This window comes from Ptiloglossa arizonensis, chromosome 2 (assembly GCF_051014685.1).
Source record: "Ptiloglossa arizonensis isolate GNS036 chromosome 2, iyPtiAriz1_principal, whole genome shotgun sequence".
Classification (NCBI taxonomy): Eukaryota; Metazoa; Arthropoda; class Insecta; order Hymenoptera; family Colletidae; genus Ptiloglossa; species Ptiloglossa arizonensis.
Window position 1 is genome coordinate 11,112,642 of NC_135049.1, and position 18,867 is coordinate 11,131,508.

General features: G+C 37.1%; 1 protein-coding gene across 11 annotated transcripts in view; it reads left to right on the forward strand.

Moving 5' to 3' along the window:
- The window catches only part of Bru3 (CUGBP Elav-like family member bruno 3), a 517,352-nt gene extending 500,099 nt beyond the window's left edge, over positions 1-17,253 (forward strand). For 9 of the 11 annotated variants that reach the window (XM_076327284.1, XM_076327290.1, XM_076327286.1 and 6 more), the window contains 4 exons: positions 2,471-2,548; positions 10,888-11,046; positions 15,086-15,270; positions 17,116-17,253. In XM_076327284.1, coding sequence (XP_076183399.1) covers positions 2,471-2,548; positions 10,888-11,046; positions 15,086-15,213 — 365 coding nt within the window. In that variant the 3' untranslated portion in view covers positions 15,214-15,270; positions 17,116-17,253. The remainder of the gene's footprint in view (positions 1-2,470; positions 2,549-10,887; positions 11,047-15,085; positions 15,271-17,115) is intronic. The other 2 variants (XM_076327282.1, XM_076327289.1) reach the window with 2 other exon arrangements.
- Positions 17,254-18,867: the final 1,614 nt, after the last annotated feature.

The window sequence follows — 18,867 nt, forward strand, 5'->3', positions numbered from 1 at the left end:
ACGTACATTACCATACCACCATCAACAATATAATACAATATAAGCATATATTACCATACCATCATCATACGATACTCATAGAAAATACCACATTGACACTGTAATACTACAAAGACTGTGATACTACTGATTCGTTCGAAAAGTGATTTCATTTTTTTTTTTTTTTGGTGAAGATGAAACACAATTTTTTTAGAGTATATAAACATTTTATTAAATTATATATTCTCCATTTTGGAACAACCCAATAATACATAATATCGCCAACGACTCCATGGTACGATACAAACAGATAACATCATACCGTCATAAACACTATACCAACATCCTACAAATACCAACACAAGTAGAAATAATGAGTAATAGTCAGACACCTCGATCAAATTCGACTCATTCGCAAAGCATGTTTGGAAACTTTCAAAATCGATTTTCTCGATAATGAGGCCCTCGCGCGACTAAATTCGATTCCACATTTTTTATCCAACTTTGCACGAAAAATCACCAATTACTGTTACTAAGTTTCGCGGAACATCCAGCGAATTTACACAGTTTCAACGAACGTAGCGCGCAAAAACACAGCGGTCGGACGATTTCAAAACGATATCGGGTGTCGGTTAATATTAACGGTTACAGAAACGATGGTACCGTTGTAAAATACAAAAGTATCGTATTAAAAGTCGTGAAACGATGAAAACGTTGAGAGTCGAATACCCTTGTCGATGGAAATGCAGCTGGAATCTTCACGGGAAAGGGATTTCCTTCTTTTGATGACTCGGTTTTCGTTTGCCTTTAAGCTCCCTCGTCGAGCGAAGCTTTTCTTGTTAATTCGACGGACGATCAACGTTTATAAAAAAATATCGCGCGCAGAAGGGAAAACTCTGCACAAACGCGAAACGTTTCGTCCCCCCGTACCCCTCCCCCGCCCCCCTTTTCCGTGTTCCGATATCGGGAAAGGAATCGTCGTGTCCCGATCGTCCCGTCGCGTTCATTAACCGCAATTACAAATTATCCTGTCGCAATTATTTCCCCGGCTCGTCGATGACAACGCAACTTCGCATTAACTCGATCGACGTTAACCGAATAATTTACCTTTTATTAACATCGTTGCTTGTTACATTTGCGCGCATCGCGTCACGGAAATATCGAATGATTATTTGTCGTCAATATAGAACGAGTCAATAAGAACCGCAATTCGAAATACCTCTGTATCTATTGATTCGATCGAAAAACGTTCCTTACGATGTACAAAAATATCGAGCTGAGGATCGACTCAAGGTTATTTTATCAACCGTCGTTGAATTCGTTTTTTTCTTTTTATCGATTACAGTGTAAACGTTAAGAAAAGAAGCAACATCGTTTCAAATACTCGAGATCATCTTGACGAAGATCACCTTTTTGAGTAAAATGTAGAGTACTGTCGCGATAAATGTGAAACTGAGGTCTACGATAAATGTGAAAAATTTGTCGCCTCACTATTAGAAGATTCTATTGGGTTGTTCGGAAAGTCATTTCGTTTTTTTTTTTGTGGAAATGAAACACGATTTTTTTAGAGTGTACAAACATTTTATTAAATTACATATTCTTCATTTTGGAAAACGAACAACCCAATATTTTGGAACCAGTCAAACGATCAATGCGTCACTTCACGGGTTGACTATAATGTAACATTACCCGATAAGATAAACATTCGTGTTGATGAAACAATACAAATACAAAGATGAATTTTTTTTATTATTGACTTTTTTTGTTAATGAAAATGTCATTTTACTAACGAATTGCCGACAGAGGTGTAGAGATTCATAGATGGTCCTTTATAAATGTGAATTTTTGACCCGAGGCTTTCACATTTATCGAGAGAATACTGTATTTCGTTGAAAACGTTTTTTTGATCGAATCAATGGATAACGATATATCTCGAATAGCAGTACTTACCGTCTCATCCTGTATGGAGGAAATCTGTCGAATAAATTCCTCTACGTCGGTTTCAAAAATACTCGACGCGTTTACCTGGTCGAGCGAGTGAAACCAAAAAAAAAAAAAAAACACCAGGATCACGAATTGCGAAACGATTGTACCTCGAAATCTAGAGATAAATAATGAGACAAACGGGAGGGACGTCGTAAACATTAGATAACGATCGCGCGAACGACGATCCGGTAAATGGATTTTCTTTACTTTATATTCTTTAAATATTTAAAGATACTTTAAATTTCGTTGCTCAAACTTCGTTTCCTCGGACCAGGGCGCAAACTTTCCATCGTGAAAACCAATGTGCCCGGTTACCCGTGATAGGATTCCCTGTCCCTCTCTCCTTTTCTCTCTCTCTCTCTTTCTCTTTTTATACAAAAGCACTAATGCCCACGAGAAGGTGTACTTTACGAAAGCAAGATAAGAACAAAAAGAAAGGACAGCATGTACTCCGTGTTTCGATGTGGACACCTCATGATGTATCTGTTATTTGTTATTGTCGCAGCTTATCCCGCCGTCTACAGCCAGTTTCCTCAAGCTATACCACAACCGATGACCGCCGTGGCACCCACACAAAGGGAAGGTAAGTACGGTACACTCATCAACGTCTAACTGTTGACTGTAAACACGAACGATTGCAGTCCCGAGATTGTAGATCCAAGTCCCAAAACGTCCAGACACGAATGATCCCTCGTCGTTGCGTCGCAAAGGTGTTCAACTAATCACGAGCGATCTCTGTACGCTGCGTGGAATATTCTTTACGTTGATGTTACATCGTTGTCGCGAAAGAACACGATCTTTCGAACGTAATTAACGAAAAACCGAAACGGTAAATAGACACGGAATAAAACCGACGCAAGAGTCACCCACGAGAGAAATTCTTTTTACCAGCGCGCTTGGCACGCTCGACGGATCTTTTTTAATTCGACCGCGTACATTTCTTTCTTTCTTTTTCGTTCTCTTTCTTTTTTTTCTAGTTTAATCATACCAGTGAAAAAAGGGAGGATGACCTACAAACGTTGATGAATTTTCGCTTAACCGCTATATTTTACCTTTCCAATATCGCGAATAATGCCGGATTCCTCCTACGCGAAAGAGACACAAAACAGGCCTCACCTCTCGCAACATATTCAGTCTGTTAATTATTCCCGCCATAGCGAAAGAACGAACTATCTACGCTTAATGGACGCAAGGAAAGAACAAGCTAACTGCTCGTTAACAAAGGTTTATTCGACTAACAATCTAGGCTTCGAGTTTCAGGATCGAATTAAATTATACGGATTTGGAATTGATGTACTTTACATTAACTGACTGGGACTTAGATCGACTTGAATCGAGTTTCGAACATTTTTGAGCAGCGAATTCAAACTTTGATAAAATTATACGAAATTGGGAATAACTAAGAACGAGACTGAACTAGGTAGGAATTTGAGCCGCCATCTTGCAGTGAGTTTTAAGAATTTTTAAATAGTCAATTCGAACCTGAACTGAATTATGAGGATTTGGAATTAACGGTTACTCAATCGGTTGAGTTTTAAAGGTTTTATACTGTCTATGGAACTCAAAGATGAAACACGAGTAGACGAAACTACGTAACTGCGACAGATTGAATTAGAAAATGACTATTTTGTTAATAGCTACAGTTACAATTGGATTTATATACGATACTATTTGTTCTATATAAGTAGTAATATGTTCATTCCTTTTGAAGATTCGAATCTTTAGAACAATTCTATGAAACCCCTATTGACGACTTTTCAATCATGTGTCCCATTTTTTCACGTTATTGACACAACTAACCAATAGCTTCATCTTCATCCTTTTCAAGAATACTGGCATATACGTTTGTTATATATGTGCATACAATACATTGTAATTTGTTACCTAATCTAAACTTCAAAATTCTTGAGGTCACGAGCTCTCGAGTTCTCCAGAAATTTAAAAAACCAAGATATCTACTGTTTATTGAAATACCCAGTGTGTCGATGAAAAATTAATCTATTTTAAATATTCTAACGCAAAAGTAATCGGTAAAATTGTGGAGGAATGTTCAGAATTAAATTTATCAATGATATAAGCGATAACATTGTCACATGATTGGTTGTCGTGCATCAATAGCAATTTAAATGTTCGCTTATTCTGAAGAGGTTAAGCTGAGGGGACAATAACACGACCCAGCGTTCAAGCGATGCAGAGTCCAAACGACACAATGTTCAAATTATGGGAAGTTTCCGGTTGGGGGTAAACACTTGTTTTAATGATATTTAATTAGGTATTTGGAATTGATCCATTATACTCGGAATGCCTATCGAGTCTCTCGTTCCGTACAACCATAGTACTCTCGGTTCAAACAATTTCAACCGTAGAAGATGGAAGGCTTGCAATTGGTAGAATCAGATCGATGACGCACATTCCACCAATCGGTAGCCGGATCACGTTCCGCGCAGAACACAGGAATGACTAATCAACAGAGCGTTCGGATCAAATTAGTTGAAAATTTTCAACTTTACTTCCAACGTTACAATTTTTCAATTTTACGTTTAATGTACAAATTTTTTAATTGAAGAATTTTCTTCAAGCTCAAAATAATTCAATACTATTTACAATCAATCGTCTCGCAAAATTTAATAGATTTACCCGTTCTGTGTAAATTTATGCACGATTAAATTCCGTTATTGTATATAAATTGGTATGTATTTATTTTACTATTTAGTTACCATCCTTTCTCACTCTTTTTTTATAATAAGTTATTTTCGTTGTATCGTGTGACTATTATAATAACCGTGGTACGATTATCCAAATTTTTATTCTTTTCCAACCACTTTCCACGGTTTAGTGCCTATGTGGTAGACCAGTATTAAGTGCACCTGTATTAGTATGTTTCAACTGTGTACATAAACGTTCGAACTTATTTAGTCAAAATAGAGATCGAGCACTATTAATTGATCCGATTGAATCGAATTGAAAGTTGGAAGATTAATCGAAATTGATTCAGTCTGGAAGGATACGGGTCAAAGAACAAACCGTTCTTGAATGTTATCTTTGTGAACGAAGAGGCGAGGACTGGGGTAGAAGATCGTGGATAAGACCGCGGTAGGAGGGAGATGGCGAGAGCCGAGCCAACGTTTGATTGCAATTAACAACTCGCCATTATTAGAATATACGACGCCTAACAATGAGATAATGCAAATAAAACGAAAGTTTTAATTACTTTGCCACTATGCCTGCCGGCGATCCGTTGTTACATTGTAGGATAATGGAAGTTTACCGCGACAGCGTTTTCCTTCCTCTCTCCATTCAGGGGTTTCCTGGCATTTCCTTTTTCTCTCTCCACCGATATGCAATTTTTCACCTATCCCTTCGAACACACAATATCTCGTCGCTGTTGTCATTTTTTCTCTATACATCTACGCATCGACGAGATACAACTTGCTCTCAACACTTTCGCTGCAAGAAGAATCTTAATGTCGTGTTTTCTCGGTGAAAATCAATTTCTGTTATTTCCCCCGACTTGAAGTTACGATTCAAACGAACATTTTCAATTGTCGAATATTTCTTTTGTTTGAAAATCATTAAAAATAAATACCAATAAATTATAATCATACATTTTCATATATTTCGTACAGCAACAAATCCACTTCGGTTTAGTTTTCTCTTTGTACGCCTTTACGGTTTTGTGTGCACAGTATGTGAATTAAATATTCATTTCTGTTTTAGATTAATTATTGTACGAAAGGAAATATAATTGTCCGCGGATGATTGTTCAAGTTGAAAGTTTCAAGATGACCTTTAAGAAGGAATACAAAACTAATTTACGATCACAATTATTGGTGTTTATTTTAACCTCCATTCTTAGATCCGTAACGAATATCCTTAGATTCTTTCTTCTTTTTTTTCAACGACTTTGGACTGTCTTAATCCGAGATCGTCCATTCAAATGATCACGTATACCTTTGGTTCTTAAGAAATGATTTACGGTAATTTTCAATTTCGTACACTAGAAGCACGAAGTTTAAACGAGAATTAGATCGCAATGCCTGTTTAAGAATTGTAGCGAATGTGTTTTATCGAAAACAGCATCAATTACACGCACCATAACTTGACGTTCGTGTACGATTTCTTGTTAGTGGAATCCGCTTTTGAGCGTACTGAACGGCCAAGGCTTTCAAAGAAACGCTGTTCGATGTTTAAAACTGTGAAACAAGCGACGACATAACCTGACGGGACAACGACGAAGCCAGGAAAAATAAAATATTCTTATCTGTCGTGACTGCGTAACATAATTTTATATTTGCTGTCGCTTCGTCGATCATTTTTGCTTCTCTAACCTGTTTCAATGTTTTATACGCCTTACAAGGTATTTTCGGTGTTCGTGTGTCTTCCTTCTCTTAATCGATCCTTCTGCCCATATTTCCAACATTTCACGGATGTTCCACTTTCATTCTTTAGATGGGTTTACTACATTGGTGTTTCGTCGTTGCACAATCTCGGTGTGAATTTCTTTGGCTATGTTCGGTGTTGTGCTGTTAAACAGCAATGGTCGTTGTTTTTATGCGACAATCGGCCGCGAGCGAAACTAACATACAGAATGATCCATTTGCTGTAAGAAATGTGTGTATATAATTTCCTTGATCAATGTAGAAGACGAGGGGCGTGGTTCATCGTGTAACCGAAAAAGGGACGATTCTTCGTGAAGAAATGAGTCAACAAGCTAGCCAAGTAGTACGCAAACAAATATTTCAAATTCGATTTTCCCAATTACGAAATCTCGTACGAGAAAGTTTTATTTTTCAATTTTTTTTCTTTTCTTGTACGCGAAGCAATCGTCCATCTTTTTCTTCCGACACGAATTACGCTCCACTTCGTATTTTTATTTTAACATCGAGGGCTTACTAGTGTGGTTTTTAGCGGGACTTGAATCTTTTCCTTTTCACTGTAATTAATGTCTGACTTTATTTCTTCGATATATTCTTTGCAAAAATTTTCAGCCAAAAGAACGGATACGCTCTTTCATTTTTACCATCGTTAATGTTCGACGTTACCTTTTAAACGCAGTCCTCGGGAAAATTAAATTTAAAAACCACGAGTATTTTCATTTAAATATCCTCAATGTTTAACGTTACCCTTAGAAATATTCATCGCAAGAATTCGATCGAAAGAAACGTTAAATATTTTGATTTTCACCGGAATTGATCGGTCTGCTATTGAAAATATTCTTTCGAGAAATTCGGTTAAAATAATCGATGAAACATCGAATCGCAAGTGTAAAACACACTTGTAGAAATTACGAGGTGGCGGTTAAGAATGATAAAATACAGTCCGGCGATATTGTCGATATAGGAGCTTTGCAAGCGCTCCGCATACACGTGAAAGCTCGAATTACTCGGATAAAGAAATTGTACGGGAGAGTAGTCTCTGAAATTTTTAAAGGAGGGAATCGTCGAATTATTGAACACCAGCACCAGCGGATTCGCAACTTAACGGTTTGTCTGGCCGTTGATACTTTCCCCCGCGGGTTCGAGGGGGGTTGATGTTGCTTTCATTAAATTCGCGTGCACGTCCCGCGCGTGGGCCAATTAGAGAGTCGAAAACCAATTTCAGGATCAACGATCGCACGGCACGACGACGTAGTTGAATTTATGGCTCGTTCTTCGTGATTCCAGCGTCCACCGCAATTCCTCCTCTATTCTCTACCCCACGTCGAAACCGGAAACCCGCCGACACCAGCTCTAATTTAGGTTTCACGTGACAACTACGATCGAGTTATTACCAAGACGAAGTCGGTACTCACGGCAGAGAGAACATTTGTCACTCTTTGTGTAAACCGTGAGACATGTTTTGTTACCTCCTCGGAACATTAAAAATACCGTGTTCGTTTTTTTATTTCCAGCCAACTCTGATAAAGATGTCTCGCTGTTACGTTCGTAACGTTATTTATCGCAACGATCGAACCGGTTCCTTGCGAACGCATAATCTTTGGACAATTTCGATCACGGGTTTCCACCAAAGGCATTCGACGAAGAATTTCGTTGCATTAGCTTGAATGTTACAACGAAGGAACGTAGCAATCGAGAAACTTTCCACAGAATAATTTATTTTAGATTACACTTGGGTGTAATCGTTTCTCGATATTTAAATAGATGGAATAATAGAATTTTCTTCGAGACGTGATAATTAACTTTGCTTATTAATCGAAAGGTAGAGGTAATCGACGATCACTTTGTTGGTAACGCGACGAGCTGAAATTGACCACAATGTACGAAGATTGGAAATTGAAATTATTCGTTATTCTTTTCACCGGAAATTTCTTTTTATTGTTTTCTGTAACCAAAATAATAGATAACAAAGAGCCTGGTTTAGCTGTGATTAATGAGAAAATATCTAAAGGTCAGCATCGAGTGAATTTAAAGGAAGGAAAATTATATAATTCGTGTTGTTTAATTTTGAGGAAAATATTTGATCGAGAGACAACGTAATATACAGTTTTTAAATAATTCCTATTGTATAGTTACGGTTTACTTATTTTTATATTTTAACGAAGGGGACGAAAACTTATGGTTCGAAAATGTTCCATTAATAACGACGAGTCTCGGTGAAACTAACAAGGAATATCGCCCAATTAACAATCCCCGCTTTTTAATGAAACTTGTCACGCAATTAGAGTATTGAAAAATGTTAAATCCACCTGATATTCGGCTCGAAGGGATGAGAAACTGCTTTTAAAATTCTGGATGAAATACGTATTCAACTAAACATTTAAAAAAAAAAGAAAAAAACTAATTAAAGTAGAAAAAGTGATAAATGTGAGAAAAGTGTGTTGATTCTAACAAGCAATTACGAGGACTGAAAAGAAATTTTAAAAGTCTGTCTAATTGGCTACAGTGGCGTCATCTATAATTTCGTGAAATTTATTTTGGTGATTGCTCCACAAACACCAAACCTTTTTCATATACCAAACTTTAATCTCCATTAACCATTGTACAAGTTTTGAACAGTTTAACTAAATAAATAATTTCGTGGACAACTTTGAGAGTAGTTTTCTCACCTTCGACGTGAACATCAATCGAGCATAAAAAATACAAGTCTAATATTTCTCATATTCGATCCCTTCTTTTTTATCTTCATTACTTTTGAAGACTTTTCCATCCACGATGGAACATCGGTCTGTTTTAATAGTTTTCAATGTCCCATCGATGCTCCATCTGCGATTCAGGATTAGTAAAAAATCGGAGATACCGAATTAAGTCGTGTTCCTTTAAATCACTATGAACTTTACCCTCTCGGCGGAGGGTACGCGACAAATTAGATTAGAGATTGGAATTATTCGTGGAACTGGAAACGGACAATTACATTCTATGGTAATTCTACGAGGCAACGATTGTTCGTAAAGGCGATAAAGTGACAAAGGGGTGAATCTCGCGAAGGAAGGAACGAGTCACGATGAGTAGCATCCTAAAAGTTGAGTGGCAGCCATCTCATTACTTAAACGCGTCCGTTAGTCGAGAAGAGCTGGCCAAGAGAGCAGAAGTTTCCACGGTCATAATCGCCGCTAATTGACGTCGGAGTTATAAAGTTCAGTGAAATTAGCTAAATCCTTATTTGGACTCTCGTTATTCCGACCCTTCGCTTTGCTTCTTCCGTTGGACTTTTCCTCTACGGACGTATTAATCGGTGTCTTCGTGCCACTCGCGGCTGACATAAAGTAAGAAAAGAATTTTTCGTTGTCCGATGGAAATCCACGGAATTGAACCGAAATGGAAAACGCGTTTGTAACATCGAAGTAACTGAACGACACGCGCCCGATCGTGGGTTCATTGAACGAGGAATAATTGAGAAAGCTGCTAGAAAAATGGAAACGGGAATCGTTCGAGTGAATAACAAAGAATCGACGAAAACACCGAAACGTTTCGAAATCTGTTCAACTCGAAGAACTCGAGTACTTCCCGTAACGATATTTACATCGACGTACAGAGAATCGTGTTAGAAAAACAAGAAGTTACCGGTACACTGGCGAGTTCCGATTCGTTCATTTTCATGCAATTCACATCATAGAAGTGAACCGTATTAGCCGACAAGACGACGGATTAACATGTCTGATGACGAACTCATGTAAAGTGTCGCACTATCGTAATCAGTATCATCACTAGTGTCACTGTACCCTCTCATATCCATTTGCATTCATTAAAAAAAAAAAAAAACAAAACCCTTTACCTCGCTCGCCATTGTGTTGTAAGTCCCAGTGTTGTGTGTTTGTATATTTGAAAGTATAAATACTCAACGTTATTTGAACCGCGGAAAATCTCATTGTCGTGACGGACATCGTCGTGACATTCTAACCATTACTCTCTTCGTCGACAGTCTTGCACCTCTATCTCCCCTAATGGACCTATTCTTTGTTTGGCTCTTTGCTAATTCTTCTCTCTTTATCCTCATCTTTCTATCCGTTTTCATTTCCTCTGTTCTCTCTCTCCCTCTTGTATTTTCAATTTCCCTCCTCACTCTTTACCTCTCTACCTCCCACCTCCCACGATCTCACTACGCCTTTTAGCATTGTTTCTTTTTTTTTTTAATACTTTCGTCCCCGTATCACCTATCATGCGATTCACGAAACGAAGTAACCGCTGTCTGCTGTCATTCCCTGTGCTTTCCATTGCGACGAGAGAGAAATCAGATTGTCATCGAGAAACGATCACGAATCTTCATCTTCATTCATCAAAAATGCATTTCAAACGAGAATCGGAAAAAAAACAAACCGGGGGGGAGAGATCGAAAGTATTCAACCTCGGCTGTCACGAGGTGGCTCTCCTGTCGCGTCGAAATCATTATATTTGCAAAGGACGAAACTCATCCAGAACTAACATTCTAACTTGAGTATTATACTTCAAGTTTAGATGTTTAGATGTGCTCTGATTTATATGGTAGGATGCTCTATCTCAGGGCCCGAGGGCTGCAACCTGTTCATCTATCACCTGCCACAAGAGTTTGGGGACACTGAGCTCATGCAGATGTTCGTCCCTTTTGGCAACGTCATATCCTCGAAGGTTTTCATCGACCGGGCCACCAACCAGAGTAAATGCTTCGGTAAGTGTGTCATTTCCACGAACGAGATCGAAAGTGGCCCGGAAGAGGGTAACGAAAGAACGTTGGACAGGTAAACACGGTCGACGGTGAAGTCTTCAAAAGGTAGGATAGACGGAAGAAGTATGTCGGCGATTTCGGCTCGGATCTGCTGGTAGGAAAATAAAATTCGGACAGTGGAAACAACTTGTTGATTGTTACCAAGATCGTTCGTTACGATGGCGTGTGCTAACAAAGCAAAGTTTGTTTTTCTGGATGTCGAATTGGAACTTTTTATTTGTTTCATTTGTTCGTGCATCTTACTCGATAAGTTTGCTCCTGAATTGGTTCAATTGTAAAGAGCATGATTATCAACGTGATAAATAAACGACGACATCGGTCTTAAACAAGCTATGTTTATTGACGATTAAAGTCGTCATCCGAATACGGATAATTATATAATCCGTGAATACAAATGTAAGATTGTTATCGTAAACATTCGAGAGAAGCGATGGAAGTAAAAATAATAATATAGAAACGGAGAAGGGATTGGAAAATATAATAGTAGTAATAAAGGCTTGAGGGTATGCCAAAAATAATGAAATACGTAAAATGTGATTGGCGCAAATGACAACTGAAACGAAAATTTTGTTTTTTCGCATTAGACTTATCGCATTTGCTTTATTAAACATTGAATATAGCGCTGATGTATTGAAAAAAAATGATAAGAAATAAAGAATATACTTAATAGAAAGCGACAAATACCCAAGTATACAAATGACAATTATGCAGACTGAAAAATGCAATGTATTTCTATTTTTATCGTTTAGTTTTCTTCATCTTTCTATCGATATAAATCAATATAAATACATTTATGTATATTTGTTCGGAATAAAAGTTCAAATCGAGTTTACAATTGAAATCAAACTTGTACTTGTATTAGACTGTACACATTTTATTATTGTTTCTATTATTGTTTCGTATATACGTTTGCCATTCAAGTTAAATCACATCCAATTCCTATTTTGTTCATTATTTATTACTTCGACATTACCATTTTCGTTTCCATAATCTCTCTCAAATATTTACAACTATAATCTTAATTTCATGTTTATAGATTACATAATTATGTTTATTCCAAAAATGTTTCGAAACGCATGAATAGAAATTCGAATGCAAAACGTGAAATTTCAATGAAGAATAACTTCATTGAAGAGAATAAGGGCGCTTCAATTTGAAAATACTTGGATATTCATAGTTTTTACAATTACACCAAACGTACATTATCGAAAACGTTAATTTAAACTCGATAAAGAAACCAATTCCCATGGTATTAGCTTTTTGTATTAAACTTACTGTTCGTTACAGTCGAGTAATGTAGTTTCGACTATCCTGTGAACTCAGTCGATCGTTACAATGGCAAAAATTTATTCTAACTTTTATAACCTTGCACGTATAAATTTTATATGCGGACGATGAGTATGAGTACTCGTTCGAATGTAACTCGACTGAAATGAAACCAGGAGGCCTTTTTTTTTACATCGTAGGGGACCGAAACAAAAAGGAGGCTGACAAAGGCTGCTTTGATTAATCGTATCCAGAATGAATACGCGAATATGGCCACAGATAATTGGACGGTTATACTCGTTCATTTTCTCCTTCGGTTATTCACTAGCAACTGGCACGATTAATATTTTTCAGTCAATCGCTGGCCTATTATGAGGGCATCATCAAAGACACAGTCGGAGAAATTTCGTCATTGAAAGGACACGTCTCGTTACATCTCGGTTGCGTAATACACTCTTTCGCGTGTAATTATCGTCGATAAAAAAAAAAAATAGGTGAAAGGGTATCGTTCGTTTGAAACGGGCTTGGCAATCGATTTTGATCATCTTACGGACAAAAATTCCTCACCCGGTGAAGAAAGAGGGAACGAGAATACTTTGAGCATTATAGGTGAAATAATTTATCGGTGAATATCATTTGTAGCTTCTTTTGGTTTTATGAATTGTAAGATGCTGCATATGGAGTCTTTGAATCAACTTCAGCAACAAGAAAGATCTAAATGATTTGGAATAACAACTGATTGAGAAGGAAAATATTCGACTTCAGTTTCGTCTGATTTTTCGTTTAATAATAAGAATACTAGTGAATTACATTATCTAAAACAACGCTATAATTTTGACTTTGAAAATTCGTTAAACTGTTGGATCAGGAAACAATTTTTTCGAGAGATTTGTTAAGAAAATCCTGTACGTGGATCAAATGTGGTATTCTTTTCATTGATTCTCAATTGAAAAACATTAATTACGGTTACAATTTCCTCGTGAACAAGATAGAGAAAACAATAATAAGAATCACTGAATATGCGTGCATTTATGTAAATTAATCTGAAAAGACTATGGGGATAACTTGCTGTTCCACAAAGTTTATTGAATTTATTTTCTTCGGATACTTTGTACATTTCCTTTTCTTCTATTTAATTACACATTTATCATTGTTATAACTTTATTTTTATACAAACTTACTCATATTTTTGTACGAGAAAAGAATGAAAAATAAGAACAACAGCTTTTCCTTTTCATACATATCTATTTCCTTCCTCACATTATATACATTTTCCTATATTGCTTTAGTTTGTTTATCTAGACATGTGTAATTTCTTTTACACTTCTTTTGCTTAGAGACTTACTATTTTTATCCTGTTGAATTGTACATTGAATCGTTATCAATTTCTCGTGTTTGAAGTGAAGAAACGTTTACATCGACTTCGTATTCTTCTTTTAACCTATTATACAATATCCAAAAATTATATTACATTATTTACTAAAAAAAACCAAAATCATCGTGAAAATACCAATATGTTTTTACGAAAGGAGAAATGTCCAAGTTGGTTAAAGTTCTCGAAAACGAAACAACTCCAAAAGAAGAAACGATACTTTTGGTCGATGCTCAATTTTTAAATCACATTCGACTGATTTTAATTTTTCCACTTGCCCTGCTAATCAGAACGATAAGTATAACGTTCGACTATTGCGGTTCGCAGAATCATAAAACCTCAGTAATGATTCGTCCTCGAGAAAAAGTAATCCAGCTTCCGCGTACAATGTAAATTAAAATACTCCGTATTATTTCCGTAAAATTCAATGATAAACAGGTTCTCCTCGAACGGAGGAAAAAAAAAAAAGGCAAAAGAAATGCTCCCCATCGAACAAGAGTTAAAGTCTCTTTCAGTCGCGTAGTAAAAGTAATTTACCAACTCCGAGCAAAAGCGGTGGTAGCCGAGCGATGAACAACCGCGATTGGTCAGACAGTAGGCCGCCATGATGGCAAAACTAAAATTGGATCGGGGCTAATGGTCAAAATTGGCTTAAACTGGGGATGGCCCTGATGACCTTTCAGCAGCGCTCCTGTTGTTAAAAGCTTCGTTATCGTACACCTTTTCGTTCCCTCTCTCTTACACCGGATCTCGACCGAAACTTTGATAATACCGGGACACCTTCGTAGGAAACTTTTTATTCCTTGGGGCGAATCAACTAATCTAATTCACTGGTTAGCTCGTGAGTACCCTTTTGTGATAATCCGTTGCCCTCGGGTGTTGATATTCAACTTTCCATTTTCCTCGTAAGACCGTAAAACCAATTTCTCGGGCCGCGCGGCCATAATTTCGATCATTCTTTTACGCGACATTCTCGCGGTACTTTGACGTTACCTTGAAACGAATTTCCTTCCCGAGATCGAATTTTCCTTTACAGAAATGATCCGTGATATCTTCATTGGATAACAATCAGGAACAATCGGAAACCATCGTTCTTCGTTTTACACACGAATAACGTACACCGCTTGCATACTCTATTTATATTTTACGATAAAATATCGCGTTTCGATTGTATTTCAATATGGAACGTTTGAAATGTTTCTAAGCTTTCGAGACAAACGAAAAGAGACTCCGTAGAGTTACAAATTAATATGGTCGTGCGAGAAACACTTCCAATGAATTGGATGTACGGTCTGATGTTTCGTTCTGTTGTTTACCAGAAGCTTGACCGTTCGATTCTTTCAGGTTTCGTGTCGTTTGACAATCCAGGGAGCGCGCAGACAGCAATTCAAACGATGAACGGCTTCCAGATAGGAATGAAACGTTTAAAAGTTCAGTTGAAGAGGCCCAAGGACGCAAGCCGGCCATACTAACCAAAGTCCTAGCTTAGAGAAACTGGACGATATACACCGTACATCATAACCTACAGAGTATGTTCAAAAGTTATATTTAATTTATTGTAGATAGACACGATGACTCCTTTGAAACAATACACTTATCTCCTTTAGATTGTACAGCACGGAGAAATGTTTCAAATATAATTCGAATGTTTCCAAGGGTTAGCTTTTTAAGAGATTTCAATATCACCTGCTTTGCATAAAAGTACGTATTTATCCTCTTGCGTTTTATAGCAGATGTTAATGTATATTTCACCGTGCATAAAATTGCGATCATTTGCACGGCGTATTGCACGTTCACAATAATGACCGATTTTATGCGAAAATTCAAGAACGTATTCACGTAGACAGAGATGATCGTGAATTCGTGTCAGGAATCGACCTTTTTTTATCTCCAACTAACAACCAATCACAAATGAATCGTTCGATTAGAACAATCAATACGATACACTGGGAGTGTGTGTAACAATAAACGAATTCTGTTTTATAGGCCCTTGGTCGTCAAGCTTCAAAGCGATGACACTCGCATATCGCATAATGCCATTAATGTAAATTAACAATTCTTATATTTCTCGTTGTATCTTCATGAGAGTACTATCGATAGATTGGTGAAATTTTCTCAATGGAAACTTGTTGGATTTCGAAATTATCTTGAGGTTACACACTGTACATAAGTGAATACATATGAATATCTGCTATAGGATGGAAGGAAAGGAATATATACTTACGTGTAAAAACAATATTGATGACCTTTAAAATTATGAAAAATATAACTTTGGGAAAAAAGTTTCGGTTGTATTACTCGAGCTTAAGCATCGTTAAAATTATGTCTCAAATATTTGTTCGTATTTCAGAAATAAAGGAGATAATTAAATATACTCTGTCTGATGGGCCACTCTGTATACTATATTGTAAAGTTTCTTTTTATTTGAAATGACACGTTTGTCTCTTAAAGACTGCTAAAATATAGGGGAAAGTTGCCAAATTCGGAGCACTCCACACATTTTCAATCGTATGTGAAAAATTAAATATTCCTAAGGAATAGTAAGAAAAAGTATAAATTGATCATTACGTACATCTTCGAGCAACGCAATTGGATTTTTCAAAAAACATCGAACAACGTTGGAAAAAACTATAAACTGAAAACATGTAATACCTCAGCCTAAAACTGGTTTCCTGTATTGTATTAGTGTTATTCTATCTTGGATCACACGGTAAATGATAAAAACAATCAAATATTCTCAAGAAGGATGGCAACAGAATAAATATCAGAAACCAATCGAACAATGTTGAACGGAACATTTAGTTCTTGTTAAAAAATAATACATATTTCAGTTATTTGAAATTCAAAAGAATATTACTCATCGAGGCATAGAAACGAAATTCATGAAGAACTTGCTTTCATTTTTATTTACGTTGTCTACAGTGAACCAATTTAAATGCAGGCAACATTATCAATTAACTGAAAACACGTGATTTGTTAAATTTGTTTAATTCCAACCTAAAGATTTAAATCGATGACACCTTGAACCCTGTACGAAATGAACTTTCCAAGAAGACAATATAACGATTTATTATTATATTCACAGTAGAATGGCTGTGGACTTTCCGATCTGTAGTTTAACTATTTGACCGTTAACCAACACAAAGCTGTGTAGTTTTAACATCTACTTACCGTTATAAACAAATTTTCCCGAAATCTCGTATCACAACACCGGTCCAACGTAGCCAAAATTCGATGAAAGCAACTCTCCCCTAATTCGGTCGTAAAAAAATGTAATAACGAAGTTTGCAAAACTCCTTTCTTAAGTTTAAGCGACCACAGCCTCCGGTTCGAGGACAAGGCATTAAAAGAACATCGACGATTTCTAATTCCAGATGTCGTACAACAACACGGGCTCATTGAACGCTCGACGATCAGAAGTGACGAGTTTGAATCACCGTTACAACGCTCTCCACTATAATAATCTAGTATACTAGTTAGACAATTAATTAGAGGATAAAAATTAGAAGTCAGTAAAGCGACTTCGTCTGCAGTCACACGGCGAGAACAAAGAGGCTGATGCTAAAATATCGGATGTACTGAACTCAGTCTGAAATACCAAATGCGAGTACGATGCAGGCTTCGACGTTCTCGGATGTTCGGATAGGAACGAATTATCTACTAGGAGCGTATATCGGTTTCGTCGTTCTTTACTTTGCACCCTCCTACCTCTTGTTCTCTTCTGCGCGTCTTATTCTTTCCTCATTCTCGAGCCCTACTGCCAAACGAGAACAGTACCAAAACGGAGTCCATCTTTTCGCTAACGCGTTCCTGGTACGATTCGTGGATCCGAACATTCGGGAAGCATACTCGTGAGTACCCCAAGGGGTCACTCTTATCGGGTTATCATTCCGACGACACGTTAACTCCTAGTTTAATAATTACGATAAACGTTCAAGACGGGTGACCTTTCAACAATAACCAAAGAGCGCTCTCAGTTCCTGATGCAAACGGCATGGGCGACTTAACGTCGGCCAACTGTTCAAGTGTTAACTAATTACGGCGGCTCGATCCCACGTGTAAACGGAAGATGGTATAGAACACCACTTCGAACTCATGGGGGCACGGCGTCGGGTTGAATTTATTCGTTTAGCAACTCCGCCAATTTTAGTTCCGAGTGGTAAAGCAAAGTCGTCGAATCCTAATGGGATGGTCCTCAGCTTTTGGTCTGGGAACGCGCGATTGCTGTAATACCGATTATAGCGACATCAGTGTAGAATCGTCTCTGTGTTGGGCGAGTCTTCGGACAAGAACGACGGCGCGCAGTATTCGCGTCGTCAATCCTAACGCAAAACTTGTCAATCACGTATACAGGGTGCTCGTCTTACGCAACATCTAAAAGTTTCTAAAAAGAAAAAAAAAAAAACAAAAGCTACGTACGAACACGAAACACGAACACGAAAACACGTTTCGTATACACCTACACACCTAACCGCGCATCATACGTGCACGCACGTATGGGAACATCATGGAATCAGTGCCGACCCGACATCCGTGGGTTATCGGTTCTTCTTGCTTATATATACATATATATATGTATATATATATTATATAATATATATATATATAATATATGTAATATATATTATATGATACATATATTACATATATATTACATATATATATATATACGTGTGTATATATATATATATATATATATATATATATATATATATATATATATATATAATATATATAAGAATAAATATTCTTTTTTTATATATAACACTTAAAGGAATCAGTGCCGTGTCAAGAAGCGAAGTCATCCTAAAGTCCGGTAATCCGCGACGCGGCGCTCGTTTTCCCTGTATAGTACTTATCATTATTATTATCCCCCCTTTATTATTATCATCATAATTATTACCGTCATAAATTATTAATTACGATTACCGTTAAGTGATAAAAACGCGAACGAATTCCCAGCCGAGAATTACATCACATCGGGGATTCCATTATCTAACGAGGGATCGCATCATCCGACCTGATCGCTGCGTCTTGCGATCGAAAACGGATCGAGATCCTGTTGCTGTTCGATCTCGTGGCTCGATGATCCATTAAAATCGTTCTCGTTTAATTCACCGGACCCG